We start from the raw sequence: 16,417 nt of genomic DNA, 5'->3' as shown, positions 1-16,417 counted from the left end.
CCAGTGAGCACGGGCCGGGGACTTTCCAGCAATCCCCTCCCCTCCCGGAGCCAGGCCCTGTCCCCACCCCACCTCAGCCCTCTCTCTGTGCTCTTGCCACATGGGACTTTTATTCTGAAAGAGCCAAGGCCTCTGTAGGTAGGGAGGTGACCAGAGGCTGGAGCTGGCCTGGCCTCTGGACAGTCCCTACCCTTCCGGGCTGTTTTCCAGGGCCCCTTTGGGAGGAGCCATGCTGTCTTCAGTGGTCCTTCTTACCTTCTGTCCCCAGCCTTGCTGGGCTGTAGGCAGAGGGTCTTTGAGGCCTGTTGCCTCCACACCCGCATGTCCTTCATCTTTCAGGTCCTTGGTCTTGACCCCTCTGAGAAATGGAGTCACAGTGCATGCCTGCTCAGCTGTGTCCGACTCTTTGCCACCCCATGGACTGCAGCCCACCAGGCTCCTCTGCCCATGGGATTCTCCAGGCAAGAATACTGGGGTGGGTTGCCATTCTTATCTCCAGGGGGTCTTCCTGACCCAGGGATTGAAGCTGGGTCTCCTGCAGCTCCTGCTTTGGCAGGTGGATTCTTTACTACCGTGCCACCTGGGAAGCCCAGCGATATCATTAAACAAGGATGTCACGGCCAACATCTAGTCCGATCTTCCAAACGTGAATTTCTGAGCCCAGAGGGCACCCAGGAAGAACAATGCCTGCAATCCAGCAGCTGTCAGGCTGCAGCCACTCCCTACGGTCCATCAGTTGAGGAACTAAGGATGTGAAAATCAAATCAAATCAAATCAAATTGCAGGATGCTGCCCCCAGATAGCCGAGGTGCATATGAAAGGAATGCTTTCAGTAAGCCCAGGCTCTTATATCTTCCCATACATAGAAAAGTGCTAAATTCCTTGAGATATCTGGTTTTCCTTAATTAACAATAATCTTTTGATGTTCAGACTACCTGCCCCTTGTTGCAAAACTTCTACATAACATGACTGACAACCCCCACACCCCAACAGTTCTCTCAGGGTCACTTGAGATGCTGTCTTCCGGGTCTGAAGTCTTAAGAATTCTCACCAAATAAAACATAACTCTGAACTTTCAGGTTGTGACTGTTTTTAGTGGACACCTTCATCCGTTTCCCTTTCCAGTCCTTTTTGACACTCTTGTTGCCTGTCCTTCCCAAAGCAGACACAGAGACCAGCTCACTATTTAGAAACTTTCTGCCTCCCTTGGCACCAGATAAAGGTCTCACCCCAACCCATCCCTCTTCCCCAACATGTAGGATGCAAGCATATGATGGAAAAGGCTCATTAGGTGTCAGTCAACATGTCTGTTGAACTCTGTTGCTGGGGCCATGACTTGGGCCTGGTTCTATTGAGCCCAGGGAATTTCTCAAGAAGAAGGACAAGGAACTGGACAAAAGCCCCAGTAGCTCCTGCTTAGATTCTTGAGAGTCCAGTCACTCTTTCTCAAAAGCTCCACCAGGATGGAGTTCCCACTAATGCTCCAGTACATGAAGCTGAGTGCTTTCTTAGATGGAAAATAAAAGGCGAAATGAATGAAAGAAAGTGGAGGTCTGTTATTCTCAAAGGCCCTTTCCCTTTGCGTGATTCTCTCATCCAGGAGGCCAGACCTTGAGCTGGATATGAGGTCACTATAGGGCAGTGGAATGTGAGAAGGAAAGGACTTTGACCCGGGGGCTGCAAGTTATAGATTAACATGGGGCGGGGGAGGGGGAATGCAGAGGCAGGATAAGTGGCCTGGGACAGGGACTGCTGACCTGGGACCATCTGGGCTTGAAGGGGACACAGGCGAGAGGAATCTGGGGACTCCTGTGGTCCAGGAGGGGAGAGGGGCCCTCAGCTCCTCTCCGGCTATTTGACCTTCCTGAAGATACACTGGCACACTGCATCCCGTGCGGTCACTTCCTGGGGGCAGAGTAGGAATAATAAGGACAGAGAAGATTCTTACCAGCCACTCCCTTTTCTCAAGTTTCTTTACCTCCACTGAATCCTTCAGGATACGTCAGCTGGAGTGTTTGATATATGGGGAACTGTATCCTTTTTCCAAACCCTCAACTTTCCACCCCAGAGGAAGGAAGGGAGCTGGTCAGGGAGCTGAAGTGGCTACGTCTCCATGTCTCCGGTCATGATTTATGGACATGCAGCTGACCTGCAGCCAAGGCCCACCATGGCCACTTGACTTCCTCTCCCCACTCTTCCCGGGGCTCCCATGTTCCTTCCTTCCTTGCCTTCTTTGGCAGGGGGCGGGCTGGAGTAGTAGACTTATTTGATTTGAGCAAGGGAATGGGTCCTAGCTGGAGGTCCCCCTTCCAGACACACCCTTATGCATCTCCTCTCCCAGTCCCCACCCTGCTCACCTGATATAACATCTCTCCCTCTAGCCAGAGTCGCCAGCCCCGGTTAGGGACCTCTCCTTTCTGCACGCAAACCAGCTGCTCCTCTTCCCAGGTGACTATGGCCTATGGAGAAAGCAGGAATAAAGGAAGACTGAGGGGGTGTTGCAGGGCACCTCAAACGCATTGCCTTACTCTGCTGGGCTGCCCCAACCCCCTGCATCACAGCAGATGCTGTCTTGCTCCAGTCCCTTCCTTCTGAGTGACTCAGCAAAACTCCCCTCCCACTCCTAAAGGCCAGTGGAAGGGGCCCCACACTGTGTGACAGTGACCATTTGGGTAAAGTGGGGATGAAGCAGGATAATCCCGGGGTTGGGGGAGATGAAATTGGGGGTTGGGTGATGAAGAATGGAGAATTTGTCCTCTGATACTTCTGGCTGACCCGGAGGAGACTTTGGGAAAGAAGGGAGATTGGTTGGGAAACAACCAGGGAATCTCTTTTCTCCTCTTTCTCAGTCTCAAGGGCAGCTGCAATGTCCTTGAGAATGAAGGGTCAACTCCCCAAATCAGAGCTGAGTGGACCAGAGCTAGGCATTCCAAGCAGCATTGTTTGGACCCCCAATAGGCTATGTGTGTGCTTAGTTGCTCAGTTGTGTCCGACTCTTTGTGACCCCATGGGCTGTAGCCCACCAGTCCATGGGACTTTTCAGGCATGACTACTGGAGTGGGTTGCCATTTCCTCCTCCAGGGGATCTTCCCAACCCAGGGATCAAACCCCTGTCTCTTGTGTCTCCTGCTTTGGCAGGTGGATTCTTTATCACTAGTGCCACCTGGGAAACCCCAATAGGATAGGCCCTACCCAAACCAGGAGTTCAGAATCTTATGTGTGTGTTTTTTTTTTTGCCGTACCACATAGCTTGTAGGATCTTAGTTCCCCAACAAAGGATGGAACTCAGGCCCTCAGCAGTGAAAGCTCGGAGTCCTAACCACTGGACCACCAGGGAATTTCCAAGCAGCTCAGAATCTTGATTGGTTAGAGGAGAGGTCAGTAGGTATTGTATCTGTGATACTAAAGAGACTGTTGGTGATGAGAGCAGAGAGGGAAGAGCTGAGTCTTCAAGGAAAGGAGTTAATTAGATTGGAGATAATGGGAACTTTCTAGCAAGCAAAGAAACAAAGGTAAGGGAGACAAGTAGATCGTTGTGAGGGGGCTCTAACCTAGTGTTTTTTGGGGGAGGCCCTTGGATGCTACGTGGAGCCTGTGGACCTTACCTGGAACGTAGCAGGTTGTCTGAAAGGGTTTAAGTCAGGGAGTGACATGGTCACTTTTACATTTTAAAAGTACTGTGGTTATGGTAGGCAGAGTGGATTAGAGGAGAGTTGAGAATGGGAACCAATTTGGGGCACCAGGTGAGAAATGAGGGCCTGAAATAAGGTGGTGTTAGAAAAGCTAGGAAGAAACAGATGACAGCCGTGTAAACAACTGATGCTCAATAGAAATGTAGTGAGTCCTAAATGCTAGCCACATATATAATTTAAAAAGTTTCCAGTAGCCATATTAGAAAAGCAAAAAGAAACAGGTGAAATTAATTTTAGTATTATATTTTATTTAACCTAAAATATTATAATTTTATTATATGTAATATTATATATTGTTTTCAACCTAAAATATTATAATATTTCAGCATGTAATCAATATACAGTTTCTTAGGTGTCTTATACTCTCGTTTGGTATTGTCTTCAAAATCCAGTGTGTATTTCACACCGATAGCACATGTCACATTTGGGCCAGTTACATTTCAAATATCTATATATGGCTAGTAGCTGCCATACTGGACAGCGCAGAACAGTTATAAAGCCTTCTTGACTAACTCCATGTGGTGCACATGTGCATGCGTGTGTGTGTGTGTGCACACATGTGTTGGGAACACAGAGGTAAGGGAACATAAGGCAATAACTGTTACTCCCAGGCTTTGTTCCTGCTGGTTGTTGCTATTGATGGAGACAGTAAATATAAAGGCAGGAAGAGGTCTGTGTAGGAAGATAAAGACTTTGGGTTTGACCTTGGGGCATGCAGATGGAAACATTTTGCAGGCAGGTGAAACTTGGCCCTGGAGCTCAGGTGGCACCTCTGACTGGAGAGTTTGTGTCTAGAGCAGTTTGTAGATTTCATTGAACACATGGGTGTATTTGCTTTAGCCCATGGATAGTACACAGACAAGCGGGAGAAAGTCAAGAACAAGATACTAGTCAAGAATAAGATACTAGTCAAGAACAAGATATTGCAGTACTGTTTGCAATAGCTAGGAAACAGAAGAAACCTAGATGGCCATCAACAGATGAATTAGTAAGGACGTTGTGGTATATACACAATGGAATATCACTCCGCTATAAAAAGGAGCACATTTGAGTCAGTTCTAATGAGATGGATGAACCTAGAACTTGTTATACAGAGTCAAGGAAGTCAGAAAGAGAAAGACAAATATCGCATATTAATGCATATATAGAGAACCTAGAAAGATAGTACTGATGATCCTACTTGCAAGGCAGCAAAGGAGACACAGACATTTTGGACACAGTGGGGGAAGGAGATGGTAGGATGATTTGAAAGAATGGCATTGAAATATATATATAGCCATATGTAAAATAGATAGCCAGTGGGAGTTTGATGTGTGATGAAGGGAACCCAAAGCAAGTGCTCTGTGACAATCTAAAGGGGTGGGATGGTGAGGGAGGTGGGAGAGGGGCTCAAGAGGGCGGAGACATGTTTACCTAATGTCATTCATGTTGATGTATGGCAAAAACCATCCCAATATTGTAAAGTAATTATCCTCTAATTTTAAAAAAAAATACTAGGGGAAAAATCTCAGTTTAAGGGATTACTAGGGGAACTAGGGTCTGCAGAGGAGGTCAAAAGGAACACGAAAGAAGCAGAAAGGACCACATAGGAGCAGAGTTACAGAGGTTGAGAGAAGGGACTGTGGTGTCCACAGGGTCATAGGGTAGAGGGTGAGCACAGGCTTGTTCATTGGCCTGAGGGCAACCTGTTCCTGTTGCCCTTTTGGCTGGTGCTCAGAGTGGGCAGAGGAGACGCTGGAGAGAGTTGGGGGTGGGTGGGTGACATCAGCAGTCTGTTATCCCAGGGCAGGCTGCTGTGGTCATCATTTCCACTTGCTGCAACAGGTCATTTTATTTCACCCCCAGTTGTTAAGAGCCCCCATGCCCATGCACAGCCCCTTCCCACAAGCCTGAGAAAAGACACCTGGCACTTGCGTCCATCCACGATCCTCAGGTCCTCCTCAAACTCCACTCCCACCTCGAATTCCAGAACATAGTTCCGGAAGGTGCTGAGGGTCTTCACCGTCATGTGGTTGCCCTGCTGGTCAATCTCCTTGTCCGGCTTGAGCAGCAGGGCGATCTTCCGCAGAGCCATGTTGACATCTGTGGGGACTGTCTCTGAGCAAGGGTCTGAGCAAGGGTCCTTTTAAAGGGCCAGGGGCTTCCCCACCCACATCAGCAGCCCGGGACAGGGAGCATCCCCTTGCCCGGGTCTGGGACTGTGGATTTATTCCCTCCTAGCAGAATCCCAGGGGTGGGGGAGCCTGGTGGGCTGCCGTCTATGGGGTCGCACAGAGTTGGACACAGCAGCAGCAGCAGCAATGCCCCTGGCTAGAAAAGGGGCCAAGGTCAGGTGCCAGCACTCCCTACCCCCAGCCTGTCTATGATGTCCAGACCCCAGCATCACCCCCTCCACAATGGAATTGGAGGCAGGAAGGGGGAAGGGAGGAGGGGAGTGAAAGGGTTGAGAGGGGTGAGGCTGTTACTCAGAGCTTGCAGGTAGTCCTCCAAGTTCTTCTGCGAGACGAAGCGGTAGTAGCCGGTGAGGTTGGGTGGCATGGTTCAGGCTGGCCAAGGTGGAAGTCAGGATTTCAGGAGAATGTAAGAGCCTGGGGGAGGATGGAGGGGGTGTCGTCTGACAGGTGGGCCTGGGAGTCTCCCAGCCAGGCTCTGCACACACTGAGGCAGCCTGTGTAAGGTCCGAGCTATCAGGGTTTTTATAGTGCCGGGGCCCTGCTGCAATAAGAGCTCCTGCCAGACTTCCTCCCCGCTTCCCCCATGATGAGCGTGTCTGCAGCCCCAGAGACGGGCAGGGGACTTGGCAAGGCTGTGCCTGACCTCGGCTGTTCCTGAGGAAGGAACCTGGACCAGGACTGGGGGCCGTCAGTCAGGCAACACTTGAGCCTTTCCGAAGGTCAGTTCTGGCTTCCATCCAATGTGTGGAAGGCTTGGGAACTGTCCGGAGGCCCCGGGGGGCAGATTCCCCCAGGAGGGAGCCGATCTTACTGGATGGCGGGGAGGGACCTTTCAGACTCACCCAGGGATGAGTTCTAATGATATCTCACCTGATATCCTGGGGCTGGGTCAGGGATCCCAAAAGGTATGAAGGGGAGGAAGAGGTGGGGAAAGAAGCGCAGCCAGCCAGCTGGCTGGGAGCCCCAGTGAAGAAAATCCTCGCACGCTGGCCCCCCCAGCTTCCTCACACAGCTCTACTGAGCTGGGGCCCCGACGCTGGAGTTCAGGACCCTGTCCTGCAGGACTGTGAGGAGGGAAGCAGAGAAACTGCAGAGGGGGCTGTCTGAGTTGCTGAGTTCAAAGTCTGGAGCAGAAGGTGAGGGAGGAGTTTGGCTGGCTGTTCTGGAGAATTCTACACTCTTTGGCTTGGAACCCAGGGATTTCCCCTCTCCCTCTGGAGTCGTGGATGGCACCATCATCGACCCTCATCCCCAGCCCTTGCACAGTCCGTGCTTCCCAGATGTATTGCCTTGGAGGTGGAGGTGGTGTGCTCTAGCCCTACCCTCCCCCGTCCCCACCACATTACACCTCACTCTTCTCTGCCTCTCAGACCTACCAACTTTTCTGGCTTCTGAACCAACTAGGCTGGTTTGGGTCAACATGGTTTAAGATGAGAAAATTGGGGAGAGGGAGGCAGGCAGGGTAGACAGCAGGAAAAAATTCCACTTGGTGGTGGACTGTCCCGACAGGTGTGTGGGGGTGCGTGGGGGAGGTGGGGCACAGACATCTCGCTTTTCCTCGCGTCCCAGAGCGCGGTCCACCGACTTGCTGACCACCCCCTGGCTTCCTCAGAGACTCGGGGCTGGGACCTTTTGGCTAGCATCTCTGGGGCTCAGGTTGCGGGTTTTACTCGGCGGTTCCCAGGAGGCACCCAGCTGGGTCTTGCTGATGGAATGGGCTGTGAAAGGAGGTTAATGCAGAGTTGGTGGTGGCGTTGGTGGTGGCGGGGTGACGGGGATACTTGTCCCTCCTCGCCTCCCTCAGGTCTCCGTTTGACGTCTCCTCTTCCCACCCCCGGGCTTCTAGCTGCGCGATCCTCTCCCTGTCCCTCTTTTCCCCCACCTCCTCTACGGCTTTCCAGCTTCCTCCCCAGCCCCCGCAGTTCCCTCGCTCCCCCAAATTGCAGTCAGGGGAGAAAGCCCTAACGCGTCCTCCCGCCCCTGCTCCCCAGTCCCATTGGCTCCCTCCCGCCCTGCAGCACCTGGCCCCCCCCGCCACCCGATTGGCCAGCGGCGCCGTCAATCCTCGCCTGGCCGTGTGACGTCATCCTGCAGTAGCGGGGATGGGGTGGGAATGGGAGAGAGAGAGTGAGGACGCCCGGCTCCAGGACGGAGCAGAAGCAGCCGCTGCCGGTTCCCCCCGCTCAGCCGCCCAGGTTGGGGTCTGCCCGGCTCTGCCCTGTGGACTAGGGTGGGCGGCAGGCTCCTCTGCGTCTCTGCCCTGCTGTCTGCCCTCTCCCCTCCGCTCTTCGGGGAGCCCCTGCATCCCTTGCCCGGGGTGGAACAAGCAGGGCTCCAGGCCCTGGGGGAGAGCAGTCAGCGCCCTGCCCTGCCTACACCACGCCATGACCCCCCTGCTGTTTCCCCTCTTGCTGGCCTCCCTGCTCCCCTCCAGCTCCTGTAACAAAGGTGAGTGTGGTGGGGGGTGGGGGCACAGAGGGAAGGGGTCTCAGGCCCCGCGATGTGGGGGTCGAGGCGGGCAGGCGCCCTTTAAGGCTCCCTGGGACACGACAGGTGGTTCTTCGCACCTTCCCCCTTCCCATCCGTTTTCTCAGACCAGTCCCCTTCTCTTCTCGCTGGCATCCCCAGAACCTCTCTCTGGTCCGTCTCTACCCATGTGCTTCTCTTGCTCCCAGGTTGGTCCCCATTCCCATCCTGGGGTCTGTATCTTCCCCTCCACCCCCCGCCCCCACCATTGCTCCCTGCTGGAGCGATCTCGGGTCTCGGAAGGACCTGTCCCTGAGCGGGGGTGATGGACCTCTCTGGGCGGGTCCCGATTTCACGGGGTGTGCCGGCACTGAGGGTGTGTGGCCACATCCATCTGGTCCCTCTCCATCTCATCCCGGGGAGGAACTGTTCCCGCAGTTCAGCAATTCGGAGCACGTATGTGTTGGCGTGTTCCTCTGCATCCATCCCCTTCCGCCTGCATACACGGCTGGGCTGAGGGTTACCAGAGCTGCCCTCTCTGGCAGACGGCTGATAAATTTAGCTGGGTGAGGCCGTTAGAGGGGCCAGGAGAGAGGGAGGGGGTGAGGGCCAAGGGTTTAGGTAGGTGGAGACAGCAGGAAAGGGCAGAGGTGGGTGTGTGTGGTGGGGGCTGCTATTGAGTGGGGAGAGGGGAAGGGAGAAGGAGAAGGGAGATGACGTGTGGGAGGGGATGAGAAGGGGATGGACCAGGGTCAAGGTGGAGGCAAAAGGAGAGGGAGAGAAATCAGGAAGAACAGGTGAGGAGAGGGCTAGGGGAAGAGCTCAGGAGGGAGGAGGCAGGGAGTCCAGGAGTCAGTGAGAGGAGACGGACACAAGGAGAGTCAGGGGCCAAGAGGAAGGAAGGGGGAGGCCCAGGGAGAGGGGGCAGGGCGAGGGGGGGTGGTGAGTTGTGTGCAGCCTCTCCATCTTCAGCTCAGTCTCTTACCTCAGTGGGCTTCTTGGCCTCCCGACACACCCTGTGCTGCCTTCTAGGCACCACCGGTGGCTTTCTCCTCTGCCCCTAGGGAAGGGGGTTGAGGTGGTCCTCAGCGAGGAAGGGGCAGACATACCAGATACCAGAAGGCTTTGGGGGTGTCACTGGAGGAAAGAATGGAAATCAGGATTTCCCGCTCATCATGACAAGCTGGGGATGAGTGTCCTTTGGGTGACTCAGTTTCTCTCTGATGATAAGCCTTCAGATCTCAATGATGGGCCCTTGTGGATGTGCTTTGGGAGCTTGGCACTTTGGCTTGATGGGATTCAAGAGCAGGCAATGGAAGTTGAGGTTGGGGGTGATGTAGAGGGGGATGGAGCCCACTGAGCCTTTCCCAGAGCCCCTCAATGGCTAGTGGGCACTTGGTCCTGGGAGGAGACGGGATTGAGTTGAGTCTGGCAGCGGTTGAGGAGACATGGAGGTTGAGTGGGTTGCACTCCTGTCGTGGATTGGCCGGTGGTTGAAGGGAACAGAGGTGGGATAGGCGAGAATTAGGACTCAGCTGTGACTCTATAAGAAGGGGGTTCAGGGCGTGTGGGGCTTGGTGGCCTTCTGGGGGACATACGAGTCAGCTGGTTAGGATTATGAGTGTGTTCTTTTGGGTGTGAGGGCGAGAAGCAGGGAGGGGATTTGTCGAGTTTCTAGGCCAGTTGGATAATCCCTGAGGATGCCAGCTCTGCTGGGCCCAGTCGGCATTGATTCCCCTGCTCCATCCCTGCCCCTCTCTGTCCCCCTCCCTCTGGCCTATATATCCCCCTCTCCCTTCTCTCCTCTTTCCTCTCCTCTGGGAGAATGGCCTTAATGGGGCTTAGCCAGGAGAAGAAGGGAACAGGACTGAAATGGGGGTGGTGGTCGTGGTGGAGAGGATCAACAATCAGGACCTCAGGAAACGTCTAGTCTTCTTTTCCTAATCTCCACTCTGCCCTTAATCTATCCCTTCCCTTTTCCAAGGCCCTCTAATGGCCCATTGCTGCTCCCTGGAGGCCCAACGTCCACACTCCAGCACTTGAAATGCCTAAGAAAAGTCTCCATCCTCTGACCAGGTTTCCCAGGGGAGATGGCAAGGCCTCTTCCTCCCCCCAGGGCAGGCTGTTGCCTTGGAAACTGTCTATCTAGTGACCTCCCGCAGGCCCTCTGACTCCTTTCATGGCTGATTTCTTGCCCTCAGCCTTTCCCCCTGTGGGCGCTTCTGCAGGGGCTAAGAGGGTAGAGAGCCTGGAGTGTGCTGTCTAGGTCAACAAGGGTTGTGTGGCTGTGGAGGGCCAGCTCACAGGTGCTTCTTCTCTCCCTGGGGGTGGGGTCAGCCAACAAGCACAAGCCATGGATTGAGGCAGAATACCAAGGCATCGTCATGGAGAATGACAACACGGTCCTGCTGAACCCACCGCTCTTTGCCTTGGACAAGGATGCTCCCTTGCGCTATGCAGGTAAGTGGGGCTGGGGCAGGGCAGGGCGGGTAGGACAGAGAGAAGTGGGCCAGAGGGCAGGGGCAAGGGAGGAGGGGGGAGATCCTGGGAGGGAAAGCAGTGAGGACTTGGGCAAGGTGGAAGAAAGAGGCTCCAGGAGGGAACTGGGTGATGATGAAGAGCAGTGACACAGAAAAGGGAGTCAGAGGAGGTTGTGGGCAGGCAGGGGTTAACACATCCAGATTTTGCCAGCTCTCAGAGCTAGTGGCTCAGGGAACCTGGGGTTGGAGTGAATGTTTGATAATTAATGCTTTTCCACGTGCAAGAAAAAGGAATGGGACTGGGAAGAGAGGTGAAGTGGGGGCCTGAGGGGAGGTCGGCGAGTGATGGAAGGAGACCCTGGAAGTGGAGCAGGAACCTCATCCTTGCTCCCCCCACCCCCCTGCCCCCGGCCAGGTGAGATCTGTGGCTTCCGGCTCCATGGGTCCGGGGTGCCCTTTGAGGCTGTGATCCTGGACAAGGCAACAGGAGAAGGGCTGATCCGGGCCAAGGAGCCGGTGGACTGCGAGGCCCAGAAGGAGCACACCTTCACCATCCAGGCCTACGATTGCGGCGAGGGCCCGGACGGGGCCAACACCAAGAAGTCCCACAAGTGAGGACACTCCTGCCCCTGCCCTTGCCATGACCAGGCCCCTCACTTCCCTCTGTCCTCACCGTCTTGACGATCTACCCCTTCCCTTCTCTGTTCATGGGGTTTAGGAGCCTTCAGCCACGAGGGACAGGAGCTCAGTGGGACCAGTCTGTGCTCTGTCTCTTTTGACCATGGACAACTTCTTAGTCTTTCTGGATTTGCTTTCCCTTGTCTGTAAAATGGAGCAATGATGATGCCTGCTTCTTTAGGTCACTGTGAAGATGAAAGGAGATGGTTTGTGTCAACAGCAGGTACCGCAGTGCCTGCCAGTTGGGAAAGGATTAAATACACAGAGACAGGATGCTAAGGGAGTGAGGAGGAGGATGGCACTTCAGTACACACCCGGATTCCTTCCCACTGCCCGGCACACGGCACTGTGTGTGCCACCCTCACACACAGAACGTGCACTATGCACACGCACAGCAGTGGGTGAGAGTGGGCAGGAAGGAGGCTGGGACCCGGGACTCCTACCTCTATCTGCTCCCAGCCCACTTCTCACTTGAGAATGGTGGGAAGGCGGATGGTCAGGACTCCCGGGCCACTATGAGGCGCTGGATATAAACTGCTTTGCGTGATGACTCAATTTCCCATTTGTAGATAGGACTTTTGCCTCTGGGCTTTGGGTGCCTGGATCTGGGCTTGGGGCAGGGCTTAGCATGAAGAGTTTAGCCCCACCCACACCTCCTCTGCTTGCCCCATGGGGGCCGGAGTGGGGAGCGGCCACAGCTCATTGCACATGTCAGATGACTTGAGACTCTGGTACAAAACCACTTCCCTGAATATGTGTGTGTGCTCAGTTGCTTCAATAGCGTCCGATTCTGCGACCTTATGGACTGTAGCCCTCAAGGCTCCTCTGTCCATGGAGTTCTCCAGGCAAGAATACTGGAGTGGGTTGCCATGCCTTTCTCCAGGGGATCGAATCTGTCTCCTGCTTCTCCTGCATTGCAGGCAAATTCTTTACCGTTGAGCCACTGGGGAAGCCACTTCCCTGAATATGGTTGGTTTTATTTTGGCTTTTACTTTGCATCTGTCTTGATTGGACCTGACTTCGTGAAAAAACAACCTGCTGGATTCAGAATCCTGTCTCACGCGTCTTGCTGTCCTATCCTTTAATATTCTGTACAGACGTCATCAAAACCAGCCACTTATGGCCCCCAGGGTCATTTTTCACCCTGTACATCACTCCCCCTTTCTCTTGAGGTTCCTCTCCCTTTGTGGTACCTGGTACCCCTGGGTGGGGGACGGATGAATGTGACCAGGCTCTGGGTCACACTGGTTCCATCTCCTTGGCTTCCGGTGTGGACTCCCATCTGCGGCTGACTCTTCCTCCTTCTCTTCCTGCTCTGGGGCCTGCAGGGCCACCGTCCACGTGCGGGTCAACGATGTGAACGAGTTTGCCCCAGTGTTTGTGGAGCGGCTGTACCGCGCAGCAGTGACCGAGGGGAAGCTGTACGACCGCATCCTTCGGGTGGAGGCCATCGACGGCGACTGCTCCCCCCAGTACAGCCAGATCTGCTATTACGAGATCCTCACGCCCAACACTCCCTTCCTCATCGACAACGACGGTGAGTCCAGCCCCTGCCACCCCAGCTGCTCAGCCCCGGGCGCCCACATCCCTCGTGATGCCCCGGGGCTGCACCCTCCACCTGTTCTGCCCCTTACCTCCTCATTCCTCACCCTGCTTCCCAGACATGGAACTTCTTTCCCGAGATCCCTTCCTGCCTGCTTCCTGCTGCCTAACTCTCCTGCTGCCCTAAAGTTAGCTCCTGAGTCCTCCTCCGGACTTCCTCTAGTGCCCCTGACCCTCTCTGTCCCCCACCCCAGGGAACATTGAAAACACGGAGAAGCTACAGTACAGCGGTGAGAAGCTCTACAAGTTCACAGTGACAGCTTATGACTGTGGGAAGAAGCGGGCGGCGGACGATGCCAAGGTGGAGATCCAGGTGAAGCCCACGTGTAAACCCAGCTGGCAAGGTGAGGAGCTACTCTCTGGGACCTGTGATCCATTCTTCACCTTTGTCTCCCTCTTCCTCCCTTCTGACAACCACAGGGGCCAGGCTAGGAGTTGGGGAGGGATATTTGGGGGGCCACCTGATGCAAAGAGCTGACTTACTGGAAAAGACCCTGATGCTGGGAAAGATTGAGGGCAGGAGCAGAAGGGGATGGTGGAGGATGAGGTGGTTGGATGGCATCATCGATTCAATGGACATGAACTTGGGCAAACTCTGGGGGATGGTGAGGGACAGGGAAGCCTGGTGTGCTGCAGTCCATGGGGGTGGACATGACTAAGCAACTGAACGACAGCATTTGGGGGGCAGGCTTGTAGCTGTCTCCCCTGGCTGGCCATTTTCATAGGAACTTGAGACCATCAGTGAACATGAGCAGAATGGGTAGGAGGGGCTGCCTTAACTGGCTCTGTTCCATTGCCTGCTCCCTCTCACCCCTGCAGGCTGGAACAAAAGGATTGAATATGCACCAGGCGCTGGGAGCTTGGCTCTGTTCCCTGGTATCCGCCTGGAGACCTGTGATGAACCTCTCTGGAACATTCAGGCCACCATAGAGCTGCAGACCAGCCATGTGGCCAAGGGCTGTGACCGTGACAACTACTCAGAGCGTGCACTGCGGAAACTCTGCGGTGGGTGTGATCCCCTTGTGGCCCTCCTGCCGTCCTCCCTGCCCGTGCCCATTGCCCATTCCCCCAGCCTTTTCCTGACCCTCCTCTACCTCTCTTAAGAATCTGTCTTGGGACTTCCCTAGTGGTGCAGTGGTTAGGACTACATGCTTTTCATTGCAGAGGATGCAGGTTCAATCCTTGGTTGGGGAACTAAGATCTTGCAAGCCATGACATGCCACCGAGAACAAAAAGAATCTGTTTTACATCTTCCTTTACCCATCCATAAGTGGAGTGAAAGTTGCTCAGTTGTGTTCAACTCTTTGCGACCCCATGGACTTTACAGTCCACCGAATTCTCCAGGCCAGAGTACTGGAGTGGGTAACCTTTCCCTTCTCCAGGGATCTTCCCAACACAGGGATCGAACCCAGGTATCCTGCATGGCTGCCAGATTCTTTACCAGCTGAGCCAGAAGGGAAGCCCAAGAATACTGGAGTGGGTAGCCTATCCCTTCTCCAGCAGATCTTCCTGACCCAGAAATGGAACTGGGGTCTCCTGCATTGCAGGCGGATTCTTTACCAACTGAGCTATTAGGGAAGCCCATCCATAGATGTATATATATCAGAGCTTCCCAGGAGGCACTAGTGGTAAAGAGCCCACTTGCCAATGCAGGAGACATAAAAGAGACTCAGGTTCGATCCCTGGGTGGGAAAGATCCCCTGGAGGAGGGCATGGCAACACACTTAAGTATTCTTGCCTGGAGAATCCCATGGACAGAGGAGCCTGGTGGGCTGCTGTCCATGGGGTTGCAAAGAGTTGGACATGACTGAAGCAACTTAGCATAGCACACAGAGACATCTTTATCTATGGGAATTGTGGCATGTGGTTATCTCTCGTGGCCCAAAGAGCATATAAATACGTGGTTGGCAAAGATGCATGATTGTGGCCCAAGAAAATCACCAGATACAATACGGAACAATGGCAGGGAGCGATGAAGAGTTGGAGGAGCTGAGGTCACTGGAGAGCTATTCCTAGCCCTTCCTTTCTTGTCTCTGAAAGGCCAGAGGAGGCGGTGAAAGTAGCTGTAGGGGATCTTTTCCTGCCCGCATCCCGTCCCCCATCTGCCGCCTCTCGGCTGTGACACCTGTGCTTCTGGGGCTCCTGCAGGCGCGGCCCCCGGGGAGGTGGATCTGCTGCCCATGCCCGGCCCCAATGCCAACTGGACAGCGGGCCTCTCGGTGCACTACAGCCAGGACAGCAGCCTCATCTACTGGTTCAACGGCACCCAGGCGGTGCAGGTGCCCCTGGGGGGTGCTGCGGGGCTGGGCTCCGGGCCCCCGGACAGCCTCAGTGACCACTTTACCCTGTCCTTCTGGATGAAGCATGGTGTCACTCCCAACAAGGGCAAGAAGGAAGAGGAAACCATCGTGTGTAACACTGTCCAGAACGGTGAGCCTTCTCGGGGCACCCGTCTGAGCGTGGGGAGGACTGGCTTCGTGTCTGGCCTCTGTCACCATCCAGTCGGGGGTTGTGGGTGGGTCACTTCTCTCTCCCTTCGTACGTAAGATAGCAGTGCTGGGTTTCACAGTCCCAGCAGGACGAGCTGAGCTCCTGCTGCTCTCAGTGTGATGGGACTGCTCACCGCCCTTCTCACTTGTAGCTGCCCGATCGCCTTGCATCCCCTGTGTAGTAGACTGCCCCCACCGACAATCTGCTCGCTGTAAAGCCCCCTATCAAAGTGGAAGAGCCTGAGTAATGCTGTGCCCCATTCTTTCCCTTCCACCACCACCCTGTCCTCCTTCTATAAGGGCTCGTGAGCTCCAGCCTCCAGGACCCTGTTCTCTCTATGGCAGGGGGACGTCCCTCTCAGGGGGGCTCAGCCTTGACCTACTCTTTCATTTCTGCCCCTTCTCAGAGCTCATTTCTCTTGATCTGAAAAGGATCACTACCCATGAAGTTTGTATTGCTATGCTATGTCACTTCAGTCGTGTCCGACTCTGTGTGACCCCATAGATGGAAGCCCACCAGGCTTCCCCATCCCTGGGATTCTCCAGGCAAGAACACTGGAGTGGGTTGCCATTTCCTTCTCCAATGTGTGAAAGTGAAAAGTGAAAGTGAAATCGCTCAGTCGTGTCCGACCCCTAGCGACCCCGCGGACTGCAGCCTACCAGGCTCCTCCATCCATGGGATTTTCCAGGCAATAGTTCTGGAGTGGCTTGCCATTGCCTTCTCCGAAGTTTGTATTAACCAAAGGAAAAGTAAAGATCTGGGTAGGGGCAGGCTGGTCACTCTCTCCCCTCAGCCAATCAGAGTGCCTGAGAAAAGCCTAGCACTGGACTCTGTG

General features: G+C 54.5%; 2 protein-coding genes across 3 annotated transcripts in view; one reads left to right on the top strand and one right to left on the bottom strand.

Annotated features, from left to right (window-relative positions):
• The window catches only part of CLSTN3 (calsyntenin 3), a 61,085-nt gene that overhangs the window by 23,469 nt on the left and 21,199 nt on the right, over positions 1-16,417 (top strand). The window contains exons 1-7 of one of the 2 annotated variants that reach the window (XM_055395629.2): positions 7,964-8,314; positions 10,670-10,792; positions 11,228-11,423; positions 12,819-13,027; positions 13,287-13,436; positions 13,912-14,097; positions 15,241-15,522. In XM_055395629.2, the coding sequence (XP_055251604.2) occupies positions 7,969-8,314; positions 10,670-10,792; positions 11,228-11,423; positions 12,819-13,027; positions 13,287-13,436; positions 13,912-14,097; positions 15,241-15,522 (1,492 nt within the window). In that variant the 5' untranslated portion in view covers positions 7,964-7,968. Of the gene's footprint in view, positions 1-7,963; positions 8,315-10,669; positions 10,793-11,227; positions 11,424-12,818; positions 13,028-13,286; positions 13,437-13,911; positions 14,098-15,240; positions 15,523-16,417 lie in introns of those variants that run through there. The other variant, XM_055395628.2, reaches the window with a different exon arrangement.
• Positions 1,712-6,317, bottom strand: RBP5 (retinol binding protein 5). The gene is made up of 4 exons (XM_055395633.2): positions 6,158-6,317; positions 5,596-5,774; positions 2,358-2,459; positions 1,712-1,905 (listed from the first exon to the last, which is right to left on the bottom strand). Exons 1-4 carry the CDS (start codon positions 6,228-6,230, stop codon positions 1,852-1,854), a joined length of 408 nt encoding a protein of 135 aa, XP_055251608.1. The 5' UTR covers positions 6,231-6,317; the 3' UTR covers positions 1,712-1,851.

The sequence above is a fragment of the Moschus berezovskii genome, chromosome 6 (genome assembly GCF_049115385.1).
Source record: "Moschus berezovskii isolate FMDL1 chromosome 6, NW_MosBer_1.0, whole genome shotgun sequence".
NCBI lineage: Eukaryota > Metazoa > Chordata > Mammalia > Artiodactyla > Moschidae > Moschus > Moschus berezovskii.
Note: the sequence above shows the minus strand (reverse complement) of the source record. Positions and strands in the feature narration are given on the sequence as shown.